The 18,537-nt window shown below is 49.1% G+C and overlaps 6 protein-coding genes across 6 annotated transcripts; 3 read left to right on the top strand and 3 right to left on the bottom strand.

The window, feature by feature from the left end:
- Nucleotides 1-1,835: 1,835 nt before the first annotated feature.
- Nucleotides 1,836-7,107, bottom strand: LOC131282901 (serine/arginine repetitive matrix protein 1). The gene is made up of 5 exons (XM_058312446.1): nucleotides 6,720-7,107; nucleotides 5,536-6,553; nucleotides 5,119-5,317; nucleotides 4,426-5,022; nucleotides 1,836-4,268 (listed from the first exon to the last, which is right to left on the bottom strand). Exons 1-5 carry the CDS (start codon nucleotides 6,729-6,731, stop codon nucleotides 2,009-2,011), a joined length of 4,086 nt encoding a protein of 1,361 aa, XP_058168429.1. The 5' UTR covers nucleotides 6,732-7,107; the 3' UTR covers nucleotides 1,836-2,008.
- Nucleotides 7,108-7,316: 209 nt separating this feature from the next.
- LOC131282466 (ribosome biogenesis protein BRX1 homolog) lies at nucleotides 7,317-8,833 on the top strand. The gene is made up of 2 exons (XM_058311940.1): nucleotides 7,317-7,576; nucleotides 7,654-8,833. Exons 1-2 carry the CDS (start codon nucleotides 7,385-7,387, stop codon nucleotides 8,686-8,688), a joined length of 1,227 nt encoding a protein of 408 aa, XP_058167923.1. The 5' UTR covers nucleotides 7,317-7,384; the 3' UTR covers nucleotides 8,689-8,833.
- A 62-nt stretch (nucleotides 8,834-8,895) lies between these two features.
- LOC131282465 (phosphatidylserine lipase ABHD16A) lies at nucleotides 8,896-12,094 on the bottom strand. The gene is made up of 9 exons (XM_058311939.1): nucleotides 11,680-12,094; nucleotides 11,538-11,591; nucleotides 11,143-11,456; nucleotides 10,928-11,067; nucleotides 10,603-10,856; nucleotides 10,171-10,520; nucleotides 9,958-10,097; nucleotides 9,736-9,872; nucleotides 8,896-9,660 (listed from the first exon to the last, which is right to left on the bottom strand). The coding sequence occupies exons 1-9, from the start codon at nucleotides 11,737-11,739 to the stop codon at nucleotides 9,550-9,552; spliced, it is 1,560 nt and encodes a 519-aa protein (XP_058167922.1). The 5' UTR covers nucleotides 11,740-12,094; the 3' UTR covers nucleotides 8,896-9,549.
- Nucleotides 12,095-12,448: 354 nt separating this feature from the next.
- On the top strand, nucleotides 12,449-13,607 carry LOC131281177 (uncharacterized). Its single transcript, XM_058310436.1, has 2 exons — nucleotides 12,449-12,673; nucleotides 12,748-13,607. Exons 1-2 carry the CDS (start codon nucleotides 12,542-12,544, stop codon nucleotides 13,600-13,602), a joined length of 987 nt encoding a protein of 328 aa, XP_058166419.1. The 5' UTR covers nucleotides 12,449-12,541; the 3' UTR covers nucleotides 13,603-13,607.
- A 281-nt stretch (nucleotides 13,608-13,888) lies between these two features.
- LOC131293083 (NF-X1-type zinc finger protein NFXL1) lies at nucleotides 13,889-17,021 on the top strand. Its single transcript, XM_058321166.1, has 5 exons — nucleotides 13,889-14,374; nucleotides 14,436-14,888; nucleotides 14,961-15,619; nucleotides 15,694-16,450; nucleotides 16,523-17,021. The coding sequence occupies exons 1-5, from the start codon at nucleotides 13,889-13,891 to the stop codon at nucleotides 16,931-16,933; spliced, it is 2,766 nt and encodes a 921-aa protein (XP_058177149.1). The 3' UTR covers nucleotides 16,934-17,021.
- A 48-nt stretch (nucleotides 17,022-17,069) lies between these two features.
- Nucleotides 17,070-18,537, bottom strand: LOC131294489 (uncharacterized). The gene is made up of 4 exons (XM_058322536.1): nucleotides 18,493-18,537; nucleotides 18,134-18,419; nucleotides 17,547-18,069; nucleotides 17,070-17,478 (listed from the first exon to the last, which is right to left on the bottom strand). Exons 1-4 carry the CDS (start codon nucleotides 18,535-18,537, stop codon nucleotides 17,070-17,072), a joined length of 1,263 nt encoding a protein of 420 aa, XP_058178519.1.

Below are 18,537 nucleotides of genomic sequence, written 5' to 3'. Positions count from 1 at the left end.
TACACAAAGGGAAAAAGTCTTGTAAGCCCCTAACGAGGGCAGGCATGACCAAAAACGGTCGTTGCTAGTGTTGTGCCTTATGAATCTTATGGTGAGAATCATTCATATTCATCTTTCACCTAAGATTCATTCAGATGGATTGATGAATCATTTGGGATTCGAATCTTCAACCGTTCATGATTCTTCCGAAACCTTAATGAATCTTTCATGGATCATTCACGAATCTGCATGATTGTTTCATTGGCGTGGATCATACGATCAAAAACAAACATAAAAGAGGTTCCTCTACCCATTTTATTCTCATCACTTTTCATCAGTTGCTGAATCTTTGAGATTCATGAATCTCTCATTAACACTCTGCCGTCCGGATACACGCATAGGTGTAATTTCCTTAAGGACGAGCCCGTACATAGGAGTTCGGACAGAGTCGGTATGGCTCTGATTACGAGTAAGGGAACAAATTGTTCGACTTAGCGTAGGAGGATATACCCCGGCTCGTATACGCCAAGAAGAAGAAAGATTTGGCTCGCTCAGAATGGGTTGGCCAAAGGGTCACAAAAAATGGGGTTTTGATTGGTCGCATGATCTACGCACCATTACTAATCGTTATGATTCCTTTTACGCAAGAGAGTAAGTCAAATCATTTTGAGCGAGTTAAAGAATTGACTCTCCATTCCAACTCACTCACTCTGAATTGGCATATTTTACTGAATCGTTATTCTCAGCACTAAACGCTAGCTGCCAAATGCCTTCTGAACTTCAAACCAGCAATCAAAACTGAAAATTACCATGGCGACTGATGAAACAATCCACGTTGCCATGGTAATTGTTACAATTTATTCTACTGGTTTGCAGAAACACAGATTTTTTTTTTTAATTTAACTAATGCTGCTTCGTATTGCGCATAACGTAAGGGGCTGGGTTACGCGAACTAGGTCGTTCGGTGTCATTCGCATAACATGACTATTTTGAAAATCCAACCTTTTCCATACTTTTCTCTCTTTCTCACTGCCTCTTTCATGATCTCGGAGCGCGCACACTCTACTAGAAAACAAAAAAATATAGCCTACCAAGAATACTACCAAAATGGCAAAATGGTACCTTTCTTCAAACAGTGGACTACTTCCGGCCGGAGCCGATGGTGGAGAGCAGGGACCCTCTGCACCGGTCGCTAGAGCATTTTTCAATCTGCTTTACACTAAAACCACCCATGTATCAGCGAGACTATTCCGCTTTTTTCGGCTAGAACATTTTCTCATACATACAAACACACACACACACGCAGACACACAAACCCATATTTGCACACAATCATACGCACACGTGCATACATGCTCAAAGTAGTGGGGCATTCTTTGTTTTTTTTGTTTTTTCTTTTGTTTTGTGGCATTATTATAATATTTTGCTTCAAATATTCGTGAAAAGTGCTGCATGTCAACACACGAACAAAGTTAACCCCCCTTTTTCCGTACGTTATCTAGTAGTAGTAATAGTAGTAATAAAGTAGCGTGCGCCTTCGTCAAACACGATACGATAAAGGCTATCGTATCCGACTGGTCATCCCGCATTAAAATAGTACGTTAAAGACTCTGCTTGGGGTGCGCAACCGCCTCTCACTGCCCTTGCCGCTCCCCCTTCCATCTCCTGGCAATTAAAGAAACGACGCGCAGCTTTTTAGCGTCGTAGTGAAATCTTCGGCCGGCAGGACGACTGTCGGTTGGTTTCCTAGGACACCGTCGTTATTATCAAGATACATCCCAACTACGAACTCTTATGGATTATGGTCTATCTATACAAATGTGTGTGTGTGTTTTTTTATAGTTTCTCCTTCGCCACGGAATACGAAGGAGTTTTCCTCGCGTCCTGTCTCTACTCCTGTTTTTTTTTCTATCGACAAACCGTGAACCTTGTCTTACTTGAGTCGAACGTTGGCGGCGGGATCCATCATCATCCTGGTGCGCTCGTGGCGAGAATAGGCATCCTGCCGCAGCCACCGGCTGCCACGCTCTCAGTCCGAGATGCTTTGCTGTTTCTTCATCGACTTCAGGGCTCGTTCGCGCAGCTGCTTCTCCAGATCGTCGTTCACCGCCGTACCGGGTGCCGTACCCGGGAGTCCCAACATGCCACTTCCCTTCTTCGAGCGCACCGCCACCACCACTCCGTCCTCGTCGTCCGAGGAAGACGAGGAACTGCCTCCACCACCTCCACCTCGGTGATACTTTTTGCTGCTCTTTTTGTGTTTCTTGTGTTTCTTGTGTTTTTTCGCGTGCTTCCGGTGCTTCTTGTGCTTCTTGCTGCGCTTGCTACCGGATGCGGACGAACTGCCCTCGTCCAGTGAGCCATCCCGTGGGCGTTTCTTCTCCTTGCGTCTCTTCTTGCGCTGCTGAACCCGCTCGTCCGAGTCCGAGCTGCTCGACGAGGACGAGCCGTCCGGTGGTTCGGCAACAAGCCCCTTCGATCCGGACGCTCCTGTCTTTCCGGTGGAGGTGGTGCCACCCTTGGCGGATGAGGCACTGTTGTTGGTACCGGGATGGGCCTTCGCTTTCGATGGTTCTTCCGCCGTCGGGGCGGTACCTCGGTTCGCTTCCGTAGACTTTTGCTCGGTGCTCGTGAGCCTTCGTTTCTTTGCCGTCGTGGTGGCGCTATCCAGTGGGGAACTTTTGTCACGGTGCTGATCTTTGCGCTCTTCTGCTCTGTCGCCCTTCGTCGGCGCCGTCGGTGGTGGTGGTGGTGGTGCCGTATTGCCGGATGCTGGTTTTGTTCGCCGTTGATCTTCCGCTGGTGCCGACGATAACATCTCCGCCGTCTTCGAGGGAGCTGCTTTCTTTGGTACCCGCCGGTCCTTATCCTTTGCCGACTTACGCTTCTCCTCAACATCGCTTCCACCGTTGCCGGCGTCGTCCGGATGATGATCATCCTCATCATCATCGTCGTCGTCGTCACTGCTGGACGAGGAGGATGACGACGAGCGGCGGTGGTGCTTGCCTCCACGTTTCTTCGCCTCCGGCTTTCGCTTCAGCTTTTGCTTCTTGCGGGCTTCCTCTTCACGCTGCTTCCGATCGTCGTCCTCCCCCCGCCGGGTCGGCTTCTTCACAGCCTCAACTTCCCGGGAGTCATCACTATCGCTGCCGGTACTGTCGTCGTCTTCACTGTCCGGCGAACTGGCACGCTTCTGCTGCTGTGGTTTACCTTTGACGACCGTTTTCTGTGACTTCTTTTCCGACACAGCTCCGATCGCGTGCGGTTTGTCCTCCCTACCGCCAACGGATTGTGTTGCAGCGGCTGCGGCTTCACGCTCGTGAGGTTTCAGGAACGGCGACGGTGTCCTCGAAAGGCTACTTGTGTAGTCCCTTGCAGTCCTTCTTGCAACAGTGGCGGCATTGACCTGGGATGATGATGAAGATGATTTCGCCTGTTTCTTTCCACCGTCTGACACCGCCGGTGGGGCCACCGTTTTCGATTCCTCTCGAGGTTTGCTTACAGAACCAGATGTACGTTCTTTCGATTTCCGCGCGTCACTTTGCACGACGACTTCATGTGGTTGCTGTTTACGGGCTCCGGCAGCGCGTGTCTTTTCCTCCCGCCCATCAACACTGTTGTCTCTGGTGGAGCTTTTATCGACTGAACCACGTGTGGGACGATCCGTTGAATTCTGCTCGCGTCGGTCAGACGTTCCACGACCATTGCCAGTACCGCCACCACCGCCGCCGTCATCAAACGCCATCTCGCTAGATTCACGTGCATTCGAGCCCCTCGTAACCGACCGTCGATTGCCAGTCGACCCGGCCGGACTCTCCGAAGTCTTGCGCACGGCTCGACCCGCCGCTCCGGACGCCTTTGTACGATCCTGGCGTTCGGCACTATTGTCCCGATCCTGGCTTCCGCGACGTCCGCCGCCTGAAGCACGATTTCCGGTACCATCGCGATGGTTCCGTTCGCGTTCGTCGTACCGATTGGATGCCGGTGGTCCCATTTGCTGCCGTTGCTGCTGCGACTCATCCGAACGGCGCCATTTAGAAGAATTATTCGAAGCACCACCAGCACCACCACGGTCACGTTCCCGCTCACGGTCACGATCGCGCGATCCTCCTCGACGACCCCGTGACGGAGGGCTTCCACCATATCGTTGAGCCGTACGATCACGATCGCGGTCTCGCTCGCGCTGCTGTTGCTGCTGGTCACGATCTCGGTCCTTATCCGAACCGCGTCCGGGGCCTCCGGAACGCGAGCCCGGAGGTGATCGGCGACGGCCACCATAATTACTATCGCTAGGAGAAGGATGATTGAAGAAAAACGATTGTGACAATGGTTACTAACCACGAATGTTCGGAAAATATGCAGACAACACAAAGAAACATCCAAAATCACACTCGTCCTGAAAAAAAGCAGATAAAATGCTCACTGGTTGCGAGTGACATTTCTTACCGAGCATTCCCACGCATGGTCTGGCGTCCTGGCGACCGGGAGCGTCTTCGAGGCGATCTCGAACGGTTCCTCGAGCGGGACCTATTCTTCGACCGTGACCGTGAACGACCGCCGCCTCGTCCCCGTGGCCCATCGTCGCGCCCTCGACCACGGGAAACCGAGCGTCGATCACGCTCTCGATCGCGGTCTCTATCACGTCCAGCGGGCGATCTTCTCGCACCCCTGCCACCACCCCGAGACGACGAACCAGCACCCCCCCTCGAGCCTTGATTGCCTTCCGCCTCCGAATCCGACGAGTCTTTGTTCGAACGATAGTGGCGCTTCTTCTGCACACTGTTCTCTTTCTTGTGGATCTCAAAGTCATCCTTCTTTCGCCCGCGTGACGACGACGATCGGCTGCTTCCGGAACGGCTGCGGGACGTATCACGCCGGCTCCGACTGCGGCTGCTGCGCCCATTCCGTTTCTTGCTGGCGCTTGGTTTCGTTGCATTCTTGCCCTCCGCCGCATCGCTGCCGCTGGACGACGAGGAACCTGACGAGTTCGAGTTGGTACTTTGCGACCGTGAACTGGGGCGAGCTTTCTTTTGCTTTCTAGACCTACAACACCCGGAACGATGCAGAATACAAGCCATTTAATTGCAAAAGAAGAGTAATGAAATAATTGACTGTTAAGAAGAACAACACCACGCCTACCTTGACTTGGACCGTGATCGAGGAGATCGACTAGCACTTTTCTTGCGATTGCTTGGTTTGGCCGAACCGGAACGGCTCCGGGAACGGGAACCGGCTGTTGATCGACTGGGACTCTTTTTGCTCGTCGAGTTCTTCTTCCCTTCGGCCATGTTCATCAGCTTCGACTGTAGCTTCGACAGAGCGGCCGAGTTTCCGTTGCCTGGCAACGACAATGATTTGACCAGCGTTAAATTATGGTTTGGGTTCATGATTTTTTTTTCATGAATTATGGTTTGGGTTCATATCGATCAAAAATGTGTACACATTGACATCGCATGATGGTGGATGGTTTAGAATTTCTGTTTTACTTTGTTCATGGATAGCAGAAAGATGGAATTAATTTTACATGGACATGGAGAAACTATTTGCGTGACTTACTATTCTTATTTTCTTTTCTAGAAACAGAACCGCTGCGCGACCTACGTCGATCACGATCGTTGCCCCGTTTATCTCGCGGCGAACGGCTAGAACGTTTGCGAGACCGATCCACCGACCGACGACCCGATCTAGATCGGCGCCGATCACGGGAAGATCTACGTTCTCGCGATGATCCTCGCCGGTCACGGGATGTCGCCCGACGGTCCGTACGCGATCTTGACCGATCTCGAGACTTTCTCCTTCCCTTATCGTTGTTGCGTTCGCCCGATTTACCCCGATCGGACGATTTCCTACGACTCCCCGCCGTTCCCTGGTGCTCTTTGGAGCTTTTGTCCGCTGGAGCAGAGTGCTTGCTATCGCCTTTAGCCACCTCCGGGGGCTGCTCCGTGGCAGCGACAGCCGCTGCAGCTGCAGCCGGTGGTACCTTTTTCGATTCCTTCGGCACGTCCGCCTCCACGAACTCTTCGATCATTTTTTCCTCCTCGTCCAGGTAATCCTCCGGTTCGGGTTTGTACATTTGCCGCACGGAGTTCTTCTGCTTCGCCTTGTTGCCTCCACCGTCGTCCTTGTCGCGCGTGCGACTCCTGGAGCGCTGTCCGCGCGCGCCATCCTCCAGCAGTCGCGCATCTTCCTCCCGCTTCATAATCTCATCCTTTTTCTGCTGTATAAACTCTGCCGGTATGCCCGTGTCGGAGTCCTGTGCCGAGAGCAGCAGCGACCAGAGGTCCTCCATGAACAGGCGGGCGTTTTTGCCATTCAGAAAGCCCGTCAGATTGATTTGCATCTTTTTCGGGCAAGGGAACTTTTCCTCCTCCAGCTGATTGTACACAAACTCGACGATAACATCGTCCTCGATGTTAAGCATGTCGGTTATCTTCTGGCTGATCCACGGACGCAGCACGTCCAGTTTCACCTTCGACATGTCAACGCGTTTATTGAGATTGTCACTGAACTTCATCTGCTTCAGCAGCTTCTTCTCCTTGTCCGAGAACCGGGAGTCCTGCTGCTGGTTGGTACCCTGCGCAAGAAAGGAAACCAAAGGGAACGCATTAGATGCGGCATCACCGAGGGGTATCCTTAAGTTTCGTAACACTAGAACAGGTGTGTTTGGGTGTCGGATCGCTAGCAGCATTGAATTGCACAATTTGTCCCCTTTCCCTCACCGCGTATCGGGTGTTACTTACAGTGAACATCATCTTGAAAGGGATGAATAAAAAAAAGCACGCCAACTAGATGAAGCAACACCACACGACGTCGCCCGGGTTCGGATTTAGGCGCACAGACCGATTACAGCACTAGCTAAACAGGGGCAAACGCAAACTACCGAGTGTACAACTTTTTCTCCTTCTGTGACCACCAGTTTCACCCCGGCAAAACTTTCGGCCGCCCTGCCGGGCAATAGAGCCACCCCGAGGCGAAATGCGGATCAATTCCTGTGCACAGCAACCGACTCGATTCACGAACACATTGTCCACCGATGCATCGACGGCAACCACGCCACGAGGTCCACTTCGATTTGCAAGCTATTTAGCAAAAGAACACTCGACTGCAAACACCGTAAAGTGTACGCGCGGCCTTTGCAAAATGGCGTTCTCGGCAGTCGGATCGGAGAAAAATACGGCAAAAAAAAGCAAGAACCCGTCAAAGGGGGCTGTCAATTGTGGATCGAAACCAAGATCTATAGGCATTACAATGTGTGGTACATCTATCTGCATCTTGGGCTGTGGCCGATCCTGTCAAAATAGCTCGTGTCTGCTGTCAAACGAATTATTTACCTCATTTGTGAAGGTACCAAACCGCGTGTCTTCTGTTTGTTGAGTTAAATTTGTTAATTAAAACCAGATTCACGATGAAACAGTTGGAAACAGGAAAGAAAGGTGCCAAAGGCAAGGAGCAGCCAAACTTGAAAAAGAAACTTAAACCGGCGAAGAAACAGAAGGGCAAACAGAAGCTCAAACCAATAGACTCGGATCAATCATCCGACGAGGACATTCCGCCACTGAAGGATACGCGTACTTCGGATGAGCCGGTGCCTGAAAAGGTATGTTTAGTAAGAAGTAATCGTTTCGAAAAGATGCTTTCGTAACGTTTACGTTTTATGGTTTTTCTAATTCGTAGAAACGATGGACGAACAAGCAGCGTGTGTTGGTTTTGTGTGCCCGCGGTATCAATCACCGGGATCGGCACCTCATGAAGGATTTGAAAACGTTAATGCCGCACCACCGTTCCGAGCCGAAAATGGAACGCTGGAAGACGCTCGCGGTGGTGAACGAGATGTGCGAAATGAAGCACTGCAACAAGGTGATCCTTTTCGAGGGCCGTCGAAAACGCGATCTGTACATGTGGCTCGCGAACGCCGAACGTGGACCGTCGGTGAAGTTTCTCATCGAAAACATTCACACCATGGGCGAGATGAAGTTGACGGGAAACTGTCTACGCGGTTCGCGCCCACTACTGTCGTTCGATGAGGAATTCGAAAAGCAACCACACTTGGTTCTCATCAAGGAGCTACTGACGCAGATTTTCGGCGTACCGAACTATCACCCGAAAAGCCAACCGTTCATCGATCGTGTGATAACATTCACCTTTCTGGACAACCGTATCTGGTACCGGCACTTCCAGATCTTGTCAGAGGACGGTGGGTTGTCCGAGATCGGTCCCCGGTTTGTGATGAATCCGATCAGGATTTTCGACGGTTCGTTCACCGGCGCACCGATCTGGGAGAATGCCGACTACCAGAGTCCGGCCAAGCATCGCCAAATGCTTCGAAAGGCCGCCAGCGAGAAGTATAAGGCCAGCATAAAGCACAAGATCGATAAGGAGCTGCATGCGCCGCAGGTTACGCACGAACTCGATCCTTACGGAGACATCTTCCAAGGAAATGAGAAGGATCGGGCGAAGCAGATGATCGAAAAGGAGAAGAAACAGGGCGTACCGGACAAGGAACGCCAGAAGGTGGAAGAGATGCAGAAGCGAATGAAACAGAAGGATTCGATGCGTAAGCTTAAATTGGCCGCCATTAAGCGAAGCAAAACCAGCAATGTTATTAACAAAAACACCATACCGAAAGGAAACACTAAAACGGGCAACAAGAAGATTGCCAAGAGAGGCGACAAGAATAAGAAAAAGGCCTTTGGTAGGTCGAAAAAATAACAGGGCTCTGTTAGAATACATATTTTAAGTCAGCAGTGTCGCAAAATTTATGCAAAATAAAACCGTCTACAAAACAAGCCTCATGTTCATGTTTTCCCTTCAGCTGGAATTGGATTAATTTGTTAATTTACATTTTCAGCTTTTCGCTCTCTGTAACATTTTTTTGTCAACAATTAAGAACGAAGCAGCCATGCTTTACCAGTAATAAATACTTTACGATGTGAGGTTTTATTTTGTTTCCACCCTTTGGGTATTACACTATATTGTTATAGTTTCATCTTGCAAATAGGAAAATATTCCTTACTCAGTTGAACTATCCCTACACCAGAAGTATTCCGACCGACCTGCCTCCATTCCATCGTCTCACTGTAATACCACTTCCAGTATACATATACGAAAAGAATGTAGTAATTTTTAATATTTTTGTAGTCATAAAGACTAATGACTCATTGTTTCAATTTGCCCCTCGATTCTTTTGTAAGGTTAATAAATATCAAAGGAATTTTCTATGTCGCACTAACATCCATGGTAGTATGCCATTAAAAGCACTAACATCCCACATTGGATGTGTTTCATTAAATTTAAGACTTCACGAGTAGCTATAGTAGCGTTTTAATGTAGAATGTAGCCATTTCTTGCCGATAAACTACACACCACACAGATATACAGCGAATGAAAAACTCAAAACAAACCAACTGTTTCCCCTTACCTATGCACGACGGAACAAACCAAAGTCGAAGCGGAATCCGATGTACAGTTTTAAAAACCACCATGTCATAAAATATAGCACACGGATGTAGTGCGAAGTTTGGTCGAATATAAAGCGTCTTTCTTATGAGCGATAGAGAGAGGGGAAGAGATTTAGGTGAATACGTAATCCGTCTCGGATGGAATTTCCCACGGCGTCTGGAAGAATTCCTCCGGCAAGGGTGTGCAGTGCGTCGATTTAAAGTCCGACAAATGTTTCTTTATCTGCAACGGGAAGAATAGGGACCGAAATTGAGTATTGTTGCGTTTCCAAAGCAAAAGATATGAAAGAATTATTACCAGGAACTTGACCATCGTGTTGCGTTGCTCACTGGAAAATTCAGCACCGATCTCAATCGGATAGCTCCGGCTGGTACCATTGTTACCGTTGTCGGTAAGGTAGGACATTAGCAGCGAAATACAAAGATCATCCGGGACTGAAAAATCAAAGACAATCGTTTAACATACCTATTTCGTACAAGAATGGAATGAATTTTGCGTTTGAAATTGAATTGCGTTTACCATTCTTGATAAAATCAATCGGCTTCGATAGCAGCTCCTTGGCGAAGGCTTCCTGTTCTGGCTTGAAAATGTTGGGGAAGCGATACTTGAGCATATTGATCAGCAGGTAATTTCCTCGATTGGTGCCGAGGTTAGCATCTCTGTAGAGGGACGGAAGGAAGGTACAATATTTATTGTTGTCGACTCTAGTCGAAGGTATCCAGTAAAACTTACTCTGAGCAAATGATTTCATCCTCCGTGCGACGAATCAACAGCACCGGCCCATTGTATCGCGTGATCAGTTCCGTATTGTTCAGATTCACGTAGTCCCGAATGGCAATCTTTACAATGTTTGATATACGCTCCGGCATCCGGGGTAGGGCCAGTTGCAGCACGTCGTCGAAAGTCGCATCCAAAACCACTCCTTTCACTTCCGGATACTGCGAGGCGGCGTAAAGCGTCGAATAACCACCGATGCTCCACCCGTAGAGGATGATATTTTCCGGCTTGAAACCGAGCTCCCTAATAGCGAACTGCATCACGGCGTCGATGGCGTTCTGATCTTGATCCGGATACGGACGACCCTGGAATGGTCCACAGTGAACATCCGTTTGAGCAACCAGGAATCGGTAGGCATGCGATAATAGAGAGGTCAATTTTACATACGCTACTTCCTGCGAATCCAGGATGGTTCCAACCCAGCACGGAATACTTCAAATCAAGCGGTGTGGACATGATGCCGATTTCGTAAAAACTTGCATTTCCCTCCGAGCAAATGACTAACGTTTTACCGTTCGTGCTCTTATGACGGTTGTCGATAATGATTGTATCGATTTCATTACCGTCAGCGGTCTTCACTTTGTTCCGTTGTCCGCTACACTGGGTGACCAACTTCGTGCGCCCTTCGATGAGCATAGGTTCTGCGTTGGAGGAATAGATAATCATGTACGACATTAAATTGAACGCTAAGAAAATCATCGGCTATGCATACCAACGTAATTTTGCAGCAATCTAACCGAGCCTGGGTAAATCATTCTGATTCCAAATGTATGGATAGCTACGTAAGCTGCTACTTGACAGGGTAAGGAGGAGATCCAGAAGTTCTTGTTACGCTGAGCGATCGTTTTACGACTGAAAGGGACATACATCGTTAAAATCAGGTTTCATTAAATTTTTCATTGGAATATTCTGCACTCTAACACGAACCTTCCTCCTTTGACGGTGTAATCAATTGGCCACTGGTTGAAATCGAAATCGTACCGCCGAAGGGCCGTCTTTGGTTCGCCACAGCGGTCACTGTTGCGACGGGCGTTTTCAAGCGTTTCCGCAAACCGCACATAAACCATATTCATTGAGCGCCCCAGGCCACGCATACACAATGATACGGCCACCAGCAGTCCGATTCCGGTTGTCACCTTCGCGAACGTTCCCACGGACTCGGCCACGAAATATCCTCTTCGGTACAGGATGGAAACTAGGAAGGGTGAAGTGTAGTAGCTGAAACTCCACATCAGGTTCAACTGTGAGAATAATGAAGGAATATTTATCGATTATTACACTTTCGATTATTTTTCACGTCGTTAAATTTTCGTAACACTAACAGCTGTCAGCAGCTGGTCTCCATATTTCTCCAGTGGCCCGGGCTCATAATGCTCCTAGTATCGAAACGAATGGCACAAAAGTAAATTCAATTAATTAGTCATTCTTGTCTCGTGTGACAGGGCCAGATTAAATGATAATTACCCTTGATCCTTCGTAATCCTTGAACAGTTTTGGAGTGAAAATGTACTTGTGGAATGGCATATTTGCGAAATCGAAATAGTTTTCCCGCAATCTAAACTGGTCACAGCTATGGGTACGTCGTCAGCAAATTTTACCACATGGAACGTATGCGCACAACTTTCTCGCTCGTTAACACGACACGGTGGAAAGGACACCGTTGCTTAGAGGATATCTTGTCCACTGCGCCACCAAATGTGGCTCGCCTTGGGCACCTGCTGATCGAGATTTTGTTCAATGTGTGTACAACCGTGAACTGTAGCGGTCGCCGGAAGCTTTCTGACGAAATGGTTTGAGCCGATTAACCGATGACCGATTCAGTAGTAATGTGCCATGCAGACTGCGCTACCACTTATCTAACAAAACAGAGAGTGCGGAAGAAACTGCTGTTTGTTGCTTTCATTCGTGTTTTTTTCTACTGTTATGATTAAAAAAATGGCAATCTTGTGAATGACATTTCTTCGACGAACTAAGAATTACCGATTCTGAAGGGCTACATAAAATTAATATTTTTTGAATGTTTAGTACAATCTAATCTACACGAAGTTATATGCTTTGATAAATAAGCAATATTTCTTATGATTTAAGTGTTTTTATCTGAATTTTCATGATAAATGGTAAGTAAACTAAACGAACATTCAAATTCACAGCGGCATAGCTGTACGTAGCAACCTTGTTTGTGTGACAGCTGTCAAAAAGAGTCGTTATTTCAATCGCCTCTATTTCCAAACCGCCAAAGGAACACATCCCACTTCATTCAACAGCCGTCAGTAGAAATCGCAGTCGATTATTTGGTACCGTGTGAACTAATTTTGCGTGGTTTGAAATGGGCGCCTTAAACAGTAAGATATCGCCATCCTCGGAAATACTGCCGACCATCGAGCAAGGTGAAGGGCCATTTATAGATCCACGTTCACCGACGCTCAACATCAACAGAAGTCCAATCCATCAGCAGGAGGTAAGTACAAGCAAAATGCGTCATTTCCATTGTTTCCACATTTCATTCGTCCCTTTTTATTTGATTATCCTAAGGGTATTGCTACGCGTGCTACAATTACAAAGGGCAAAAACCTTGCGACGGAACTAACGGAAATGGATCCGTCCTTCCACCTACATACGCCGATTAACCTCCTGCCGAAGCGTTTCCAATCGATCATCGACCCCCGTTCACCGAGCACATTCACCAGGACACCGCTGGTAGTAGATCCGGCTTCGCCAGCTATCGATAGCAATGATAGTAGCTTAACGACCGTTGTTTCCTCGCTTGCATATGAAGACAGTATCATCCAGGAGGAGGACAACATGGATGCCTCATTTAAAGACTGTGAATCTCAACTGCCAGGAATATGCAACCTACAAATTGAGTACGACGATTCGGCTCCGATCATCGAACCGAAGGACGAAGCCAACGAGGACACCGTTTTTGAGGACGCGTTAGTGGTTCCTTTTGCAGGCTATGATCCTCGCTCACCGTCAATCGCTATTGCTCGAACCCCCATGGTCCTTGTGCACGATGATGCCGAAACGGACGAAGCGAACAACGAACAGCAGGTAGAGAGTGTGTTGAAACTAACGGCGCACACAAAGGAAATTACGGAAAGTCAACAGTGCACTCCGCCGCAGGGTATTCAGGGTAGCGCTGTACGGGGCGAGCAAACGCCTAAAAAAGATAACATTACCCCGAAGGCAGGTAACCGTACCCCGCTTGGGTGCGTTACTAACACAGGAGGAATTCGTAAAATAGCACTCTTGGGCCAAATGAAGAAAACTATTGGCAGCGATGAGCAAAAGCTACTCTCACTTACCAGCAATTCCAGCAGCGCGGAATCAAACGTATCGTCGAAAAACATTAACCGCTCACGCATTCCCAAATTGCGACTGTCATAATCATTTCTCACTCGATTTTTCTGTAATTTTATTTTTTAATTATGTTTTACTACGTAGACAAATAAATACGATGGACTTCTCAAAACGATAATTCTAATTTTATATGGTTGATTTAAAATTGGGTTTAATCGTTGCTGTTGAAAATGTTCTTCGTATTATTTTCACCGGGAGTTTCGGCTTCGCGCACGTCATTCGCAATCTTTCCACGTAAAAGCAACATAGCAGGCACCGGTAGAAACATTTGATTATCTGAACCAGAGGAGGACTTTTGAGCGACTGCAATAAAATGGCCAACCGCAACCGTAAGTTTGCGCCAAAGGAACAAAATGTGTGGAAAGTGCCTGTAGAACCGAATGGGCCAGCTGCCAGTGCTGGTGGTGGAGGTGATGGCGTAAAGAACAAACCCCAAAAACCCGCAAAAACAGCTAGCCCAGCTGATGATAACGCCGTTAGTGGTTCGAAAATCCCTGTCTCCAGAACGGCGACCAGCATGATAAAGAAATCGCAGGAAAAGTTCAACCAAGTGCAACGGCAACATGCTGAAACGGCTCGGAAGTATGCCACCGAGTACGTATCGAGTGACGAGGACGACGACGGAACCACGGGTGGTGCCTCCGATGCGTCGACACAGGCCATTCTGGGGGACGTGCTGAAAAATTACCATGGGATCGATGCGGACGTGGGCAGAACGCAGGAGTATTTGCAGAACTTGCTCGAATCACGTAACGCCGTATGCCTGATCTGCATCGAGACGGTGAAGCGCGCGGATAAGGTAGGAAGAGGCGGAATGCAGTCCCGATTTCGTAACGCTCCAGCATGGGTTCTATTTTCAGATTTGGTCGTGTCACTCGTGCTACACATTCTTTCACCTCATGTGCATCCAACGCTGGGCAAACGATAGTATGTCGATGAAGCGGATAAACCATGAGCAGCAGGAAGGCTATTACAACAACCGGGGGGAATACATCCCTAAGCCGGTCCTTTCGGTGCACTGGGATTGTCCGAAATGCCGCAAGGAATACCAGCCGCAAGATATTCCGCGCCATTACGAATGTTTCTGCCGGAAGGAGCAGAATCCGTCCGCTCACCCATGGTTGATTCCGCACTCGTGCGGTGAACCGTGCGAGAAAAATTTAAACCCCGAATGTGGTCACACTTGCCGACTCCTCTGCCATCCGGGACCGTGTCCTCCATGTCCGCAAACGATCAGTGTATCGTGCCGTTGTGGCAGCTCTGCTTTAAAAACCATACGCTGCTCACAAAAGTCATGGACGTGCGTGAAAAAGGTAAATGTTGGAATCTGTCAGCCATAGCGCGGGTGTCATAGTAGGCAATGAATGTTTCTTTTTCTTTTCCAGTGTACTCGTAAGCTGAGCTGTGGAATACACGAGTGTGGCGCACAGTGTCACGAGCCCGGCAAATGTCCGCCGTGCAAAAACCGCAGCAAGCAGCAGTGTCTCTGTGGAGCAAAAACCAAGGAAGTTAACTGCCACGAATCGCGCTGGCAGTGTGGAACGGTTTGCAATAAACCGTTTCCGTGCAGCATTCACAAGTGCGAGCTCAAGTGTCACGATGGACCGTGTGGAGAGTGTCCTCTCGGGTTGCCACGGTCGTGTCCCTGTGGTAAGACGGAAACGCGTGCCGCATCCTGCTCGGAGCGCATAGGTACGTGTGGCGACACGTGCCAGAAGGTGCTCGAGTGCGGACAACATCACTGCACGGAACGTTGCCACCAGGGACCGTGCGGAAGCTGTCTGGTGCTGGTTGGCAAAGTGTGTCGCTGTGGGGCCACGACGAAGGAGGTGGGCTGCCACCGTGAGGCAACCTGCGAGAGCAAGTGTAAGAAAGTGCGCACCTGTGGAAAGCATCCCTGCAACCGGAAGTGCTGCGATGGGCAGTGTCCGGAATGCGATAAGGTGTGTGGAAAGACGCTCCCGTGCGGAAAGCACAAATGTACCTCACTCTGCCACCAGGGACTGTGCTATCCGTGCAACCAAAAGTCGGCTGTTAAATGTCGGTTAGTATTGTGCCACGTGGAAAATGGCCGCAACATAAGATAAAACTTTTACACAATTTACCCAAATATTTCAGTTGCGGCGGAACATCCATCGAGGTGCAGTGCGGGCGCGAGAAAAAGGCAAACGCACCAAAGTGTAAATTGCCCTGTCGGATTCACTCCAAGTGTCATCATCAGAATCCGCACGACTGCCACCAGGGCGAGTGCCCACCGTGCACACAATTGTGCGGACAACCGAACGACACAACCAACTGCGAGCATCCTTGTGAGGCCCGGTGCCATGCGGCCGTAAAAGTAGTAACCAAAGACAAAAACTTTAAACCTGTCGGACCGTGGGATGTGCCACAGGAAGTGGTGGAAATCAAAACGCTCCCGCATCCACCCTGTCCCGTGAAGGTGCCGGTAATGTGTCTGGGTGGGCACGAAACGGCCGACTGGCCATGCTCTAACTCAAAACCGTCCTCGTGTGGACGCGCCTGTGGCAGGAAGCTTCGATGCGGGCTGCACCAGTGTCCACTCATCTGTCATAAAGTTACCCACCGTGCGAGCACGACGCAAGATTCACGATGCGAAGCGTGTACGGCAGGTTGCGCCATTCCACGGCCAACCGGATGTGTTCATCCATGTCAGCGCGCTTGTCACAATCCACCGTGCAATCCGTGCCAGGTTGCTATCAAGACAAATTGCTATTGCGGTCTTACGCAGGTGTTTTACAAATGTCACGAGTTCTATCCTCCGGACTTGGATGGGAAGGAGAAGGGAGAGCTGGTGGAAGCGTTGAAGCAACGTCGGGCGTCCGTAATGAGCTGTGGACAAAAGTGCATCAAAAATGTATGTTTGCAATTATTGTCCGCTTCACAACATTCTAAAACATTCGATCGAATGACACTATTTTATTTCCAGCTTCCTTGTGGCCACCGGTGCTCTGCCACCTGCCACCCAGGACGATGCCCAAATCCGGAGCTGTGCGCAAAGAAGGTTAAAATCACTTGCAAATGTGGCCATCGTAAGGCGGAAGTTAATTGCAACGCCGCAAGGGTCACTCCAACTCTCGGTTGTGACGACCAGTGCACGTTGCTGCAGGAACGGAAACGGGCGGAGTTGGAGAAACAACAGGAGGAGGAGCGCGCCCGCCAAGCGATCGAAAACCAGAAAGAGCTGGAGGAGTATGAGCGCAAGTTTAACCGGCGGAAGCACCGCGAGCGGAAGCGTCAGGAAGTGGAGCAGGAAGAAGGTGGCCGTAGCTGGATGTATCTACTTCCGGTGGCTGTTGTGTTGATAGCTATAGCTGTATACTTTTTGATGCTACAGTAAATTTAGGTCCATTTTGTTATTTTCAAATAGGATTGCTGTGTGTTCCGTCAGAATGAATTGTGATAAATTACCTGAATGTGTGACGCTATTTCCATTTGTTTCATTATCTATTTGAGAACATGCCTCGAGGAGGGGTTTACTTAAGTTTCTTTGCCTTTGTTCCAGTGGAGGAATTTTTCTTTACAAATTCATACACCTTAAACCGCACATCGTAGTCGTAGTGTACTGTACGATGGATCATCGTAGCCAGGAACGTGATGACGATCAGCACAAACACGAACTCGGCTCGATGCTCAAACGGTGTGCCACAAATAGTATACCAGTACGATCCTTCCTTCGGTAGTTTTGGTAAGCAGTGAAAATCAAAGTCCTCCTTACGGAAGGAATCGAGGCACAGGAAGGTGCGCGGGTTCAGGCAATCGCCAATCGGTTGATGTCTTCCGGTCGAAGATGCTTCTTGCGGGTTTAAGAAAACTGCCACGACGAGGTAGAGCCAAAAGTGTCCCACTGCACACCCGGTTAGCACGTGATCGACGAAGCTTTGCCTTTAACGAATAGAATGGATAGATCTAATTAGTAGGCGGTATATTCGAGTTTCAATGTATTGGCTTACTTGAAAGGTAGCCTTCGATTACTTTTTCGATCAAATTTCCAAAAGATGGTTGCCACGCAGAGAAATACTCCTACGACGACAATCTTGTTCGAAATACCGAGCAACGTGTGCAAAGGATAATTGACAGCCAAGAACAGTGTCGAACCCAACGAAACCGAGAAGATAGCCGTTCCGATCGAAGCAGCCAGCTCCACCAGAATCGTACTCCGGGTGGCGAACGGGTCGCTCACAGTGGCCTGCGCTGGGCGACCATCGAACAACTTGCGAAGATGCCGGAACGCGTAGGAAAATGTGAAGGTACTACCGAAGAAGAACAGCAACAGCGTCCAGGGGGCAGAGTAGATCCGTTCGGCAAACATCTGCTCCGTGTCGTGCAGCGTCCAGTGCAAAAACTTCACGCTGACCATATCGAACGGTAGATCAAACAGGACGACCAGCAGCCCGACGGCAATGTGCTCGGACCACCGGCATTTCAGCTGCAGTTTTGAAACGGCCCAAAACGCTTGGTAGTAGAAGAAGGGATCTTAAAAGAGAAGCAGACTGTAGGAGATCCGGAACCGGACTGTGGCAAACGGTGGCTTACTTACACACGAAGAATATGAACGACGGAATCCGCTGGCCAAACAAGTCAATCACGGTCGGGGCGAACCAAATGGTTTCTCCGAATGGTGACAAATAGACGGCACTTTCTATCAGTACGCCGGCGAAAGTGCTCGCGAGCCACAGGAATGGCCATCGACCGCCACGGTGAAGTGCATGTGCTAGACAAACTAACGCTCCAACGGTGCAGTACACTTGGCTCGCCAGGTAACTCGGTTGCCGGCGAAACAACTCCACCGGATCATGGAAATTAACCATCCATCGGGGAAAATCCTGCACAGTAGAACCGGTGGAATCAATACTTTTTTAAAGGCGAATTATCCGTTTTAGAATGAAATAAGAAAACCTTTTGGAAAAGTTCAAACGTTCGTTCCTTGGTGAAATCGGCCAT

This window comes from Anopheles ziemanni, chromosome 2, assembly GCF_943734765.1.
Source record: "Anopheles ziemanni chromosome 2, idAnoZiCoDA_A2_x.2, whole genome shotgun sequence".
Taxonomy (NCBI): domain Eukaryota; kingdom Metazoa; phylum Arthropoda; class Insecta; order Diptera; family Culicidae; genus Anopheles; species Anopheles ziemanni.
Note: the sequence above shows the minus strand (reverse complement) of the source record. Positions and strands in the feature narration are given on the sequence as shown.

Excerpts from the sequence above, each read along its gene's own strand:
- LOC131293083 (XM_058321166.1), top strand. The coding sequence starts at position 13,889 with ATGGCCAACCGCAACCGTAAGTTTGCGCCAAAGGAACAAAATGTGTGG. Across the intron at positions 14,889-14,960 it reads CATGGACGTGCGTGAAAAAG|TGTACTCGTAAGCTGAGCTG; the intron begins GTAAATGTTGGA and ends TTTCTTTTCCAG. Across the intron at positions 15,620-15,693 it reads AAGTCGGCTGTTAAATGTCG|TTGCGGCGGAACATCCATCG; the intron begins GTTAGTATTGTG and ends CAAATATTTCAG.
- LOC131294489 (XM_058322536.1), bottom strand. The coding sequence starts at position 18,537 with ATGGCCGATTTCACCAAGGAACGAACGTTTGAACTTTTCCAAAAG. Across the intron at positions 18,420-18,492 it reads CGTTTGAACTTTTCCAAAAG|GATTTTCCCCGATGGATGGT; the intron begins GTTTTCTTATTT and ends TCTACTGTGCAG. Across the intron at positions 17,479-17,546 it reads AATCGAAGGCTACCTTTCAA|GCAAAGCTTCGTCGATCACG; the intron begins GTAAGCCAATAC and ends TATTCGTTAAAG.
- LOC131282466 (XM_058311940.1), top strand. The coding sequence starts at position 7,385 with ATGAAACAGTTGGAAACAGGAAAGAAAGGTGCCAAAGGCAAGGAGCAG. Across the intron at positions 7,577-7,653 it reads ATGAGCCGGTGCCTGAAAAG|AAACGATGGACGAACAAGCA; the intron begins GTATGTTTAGTA and ends TCTAATTCGTAG.
- LOC131281177 (XM_058310436.1), top strand. The coding sequence starts at position 12,542 with ATGGGCGCCTTAAACAGTAAGATATCGCCATCCTCGGAAATACTGCCG. Across the intron at positions 12,674-12,747 it reads GTCCAATCCATCAGCAGGAG|GGTATTGCTACGCGTGCTAC; the intron begins GTAAGTACAAGC and ends GATTATCCTAAG.
- LOC131282901 (XM_058312446.1), bottom strand. Across the intron at positions 5,318-5,535 it reads TAGAAAAGAAAATAAGAATA|GCAACGGAAACTCGGCCGCT; the intron begins GTAAGTCACGCA and ends TGTCGTTGCCAG. Across the intron at positions 4,269-4,425 it reads ACCATGCGTGGGAATGCTCG|CGATAGTAATTATGGTGGCC; the intron begins GTAAGAAATGTC and ends TCCTTCTCCTAG.
- LOC131282465 (XM_058311939.1), bottom strand. The coding sequence starts at position 11,739 with ATGCCATTCCACAAGTACATTTTCACTCCAAAACTGTTCAAGGATTAC. Across the intron at positions 11,457-11,537 it reads GAGACCAGCTGCTGACAGCT|TTGAACCTGATGTGGAGTTT; the intron begins GTTAGTGTTACG and ends TTATTCTCACAG. Across the intron at positions 11,068-11,142 it reads TACACCGTCAAAGGAGGAAG|TCGTAAAACGATCGCTCAGC; the intron begins GTTCGTGTTAGA and ends TGTCCCTTTCAG.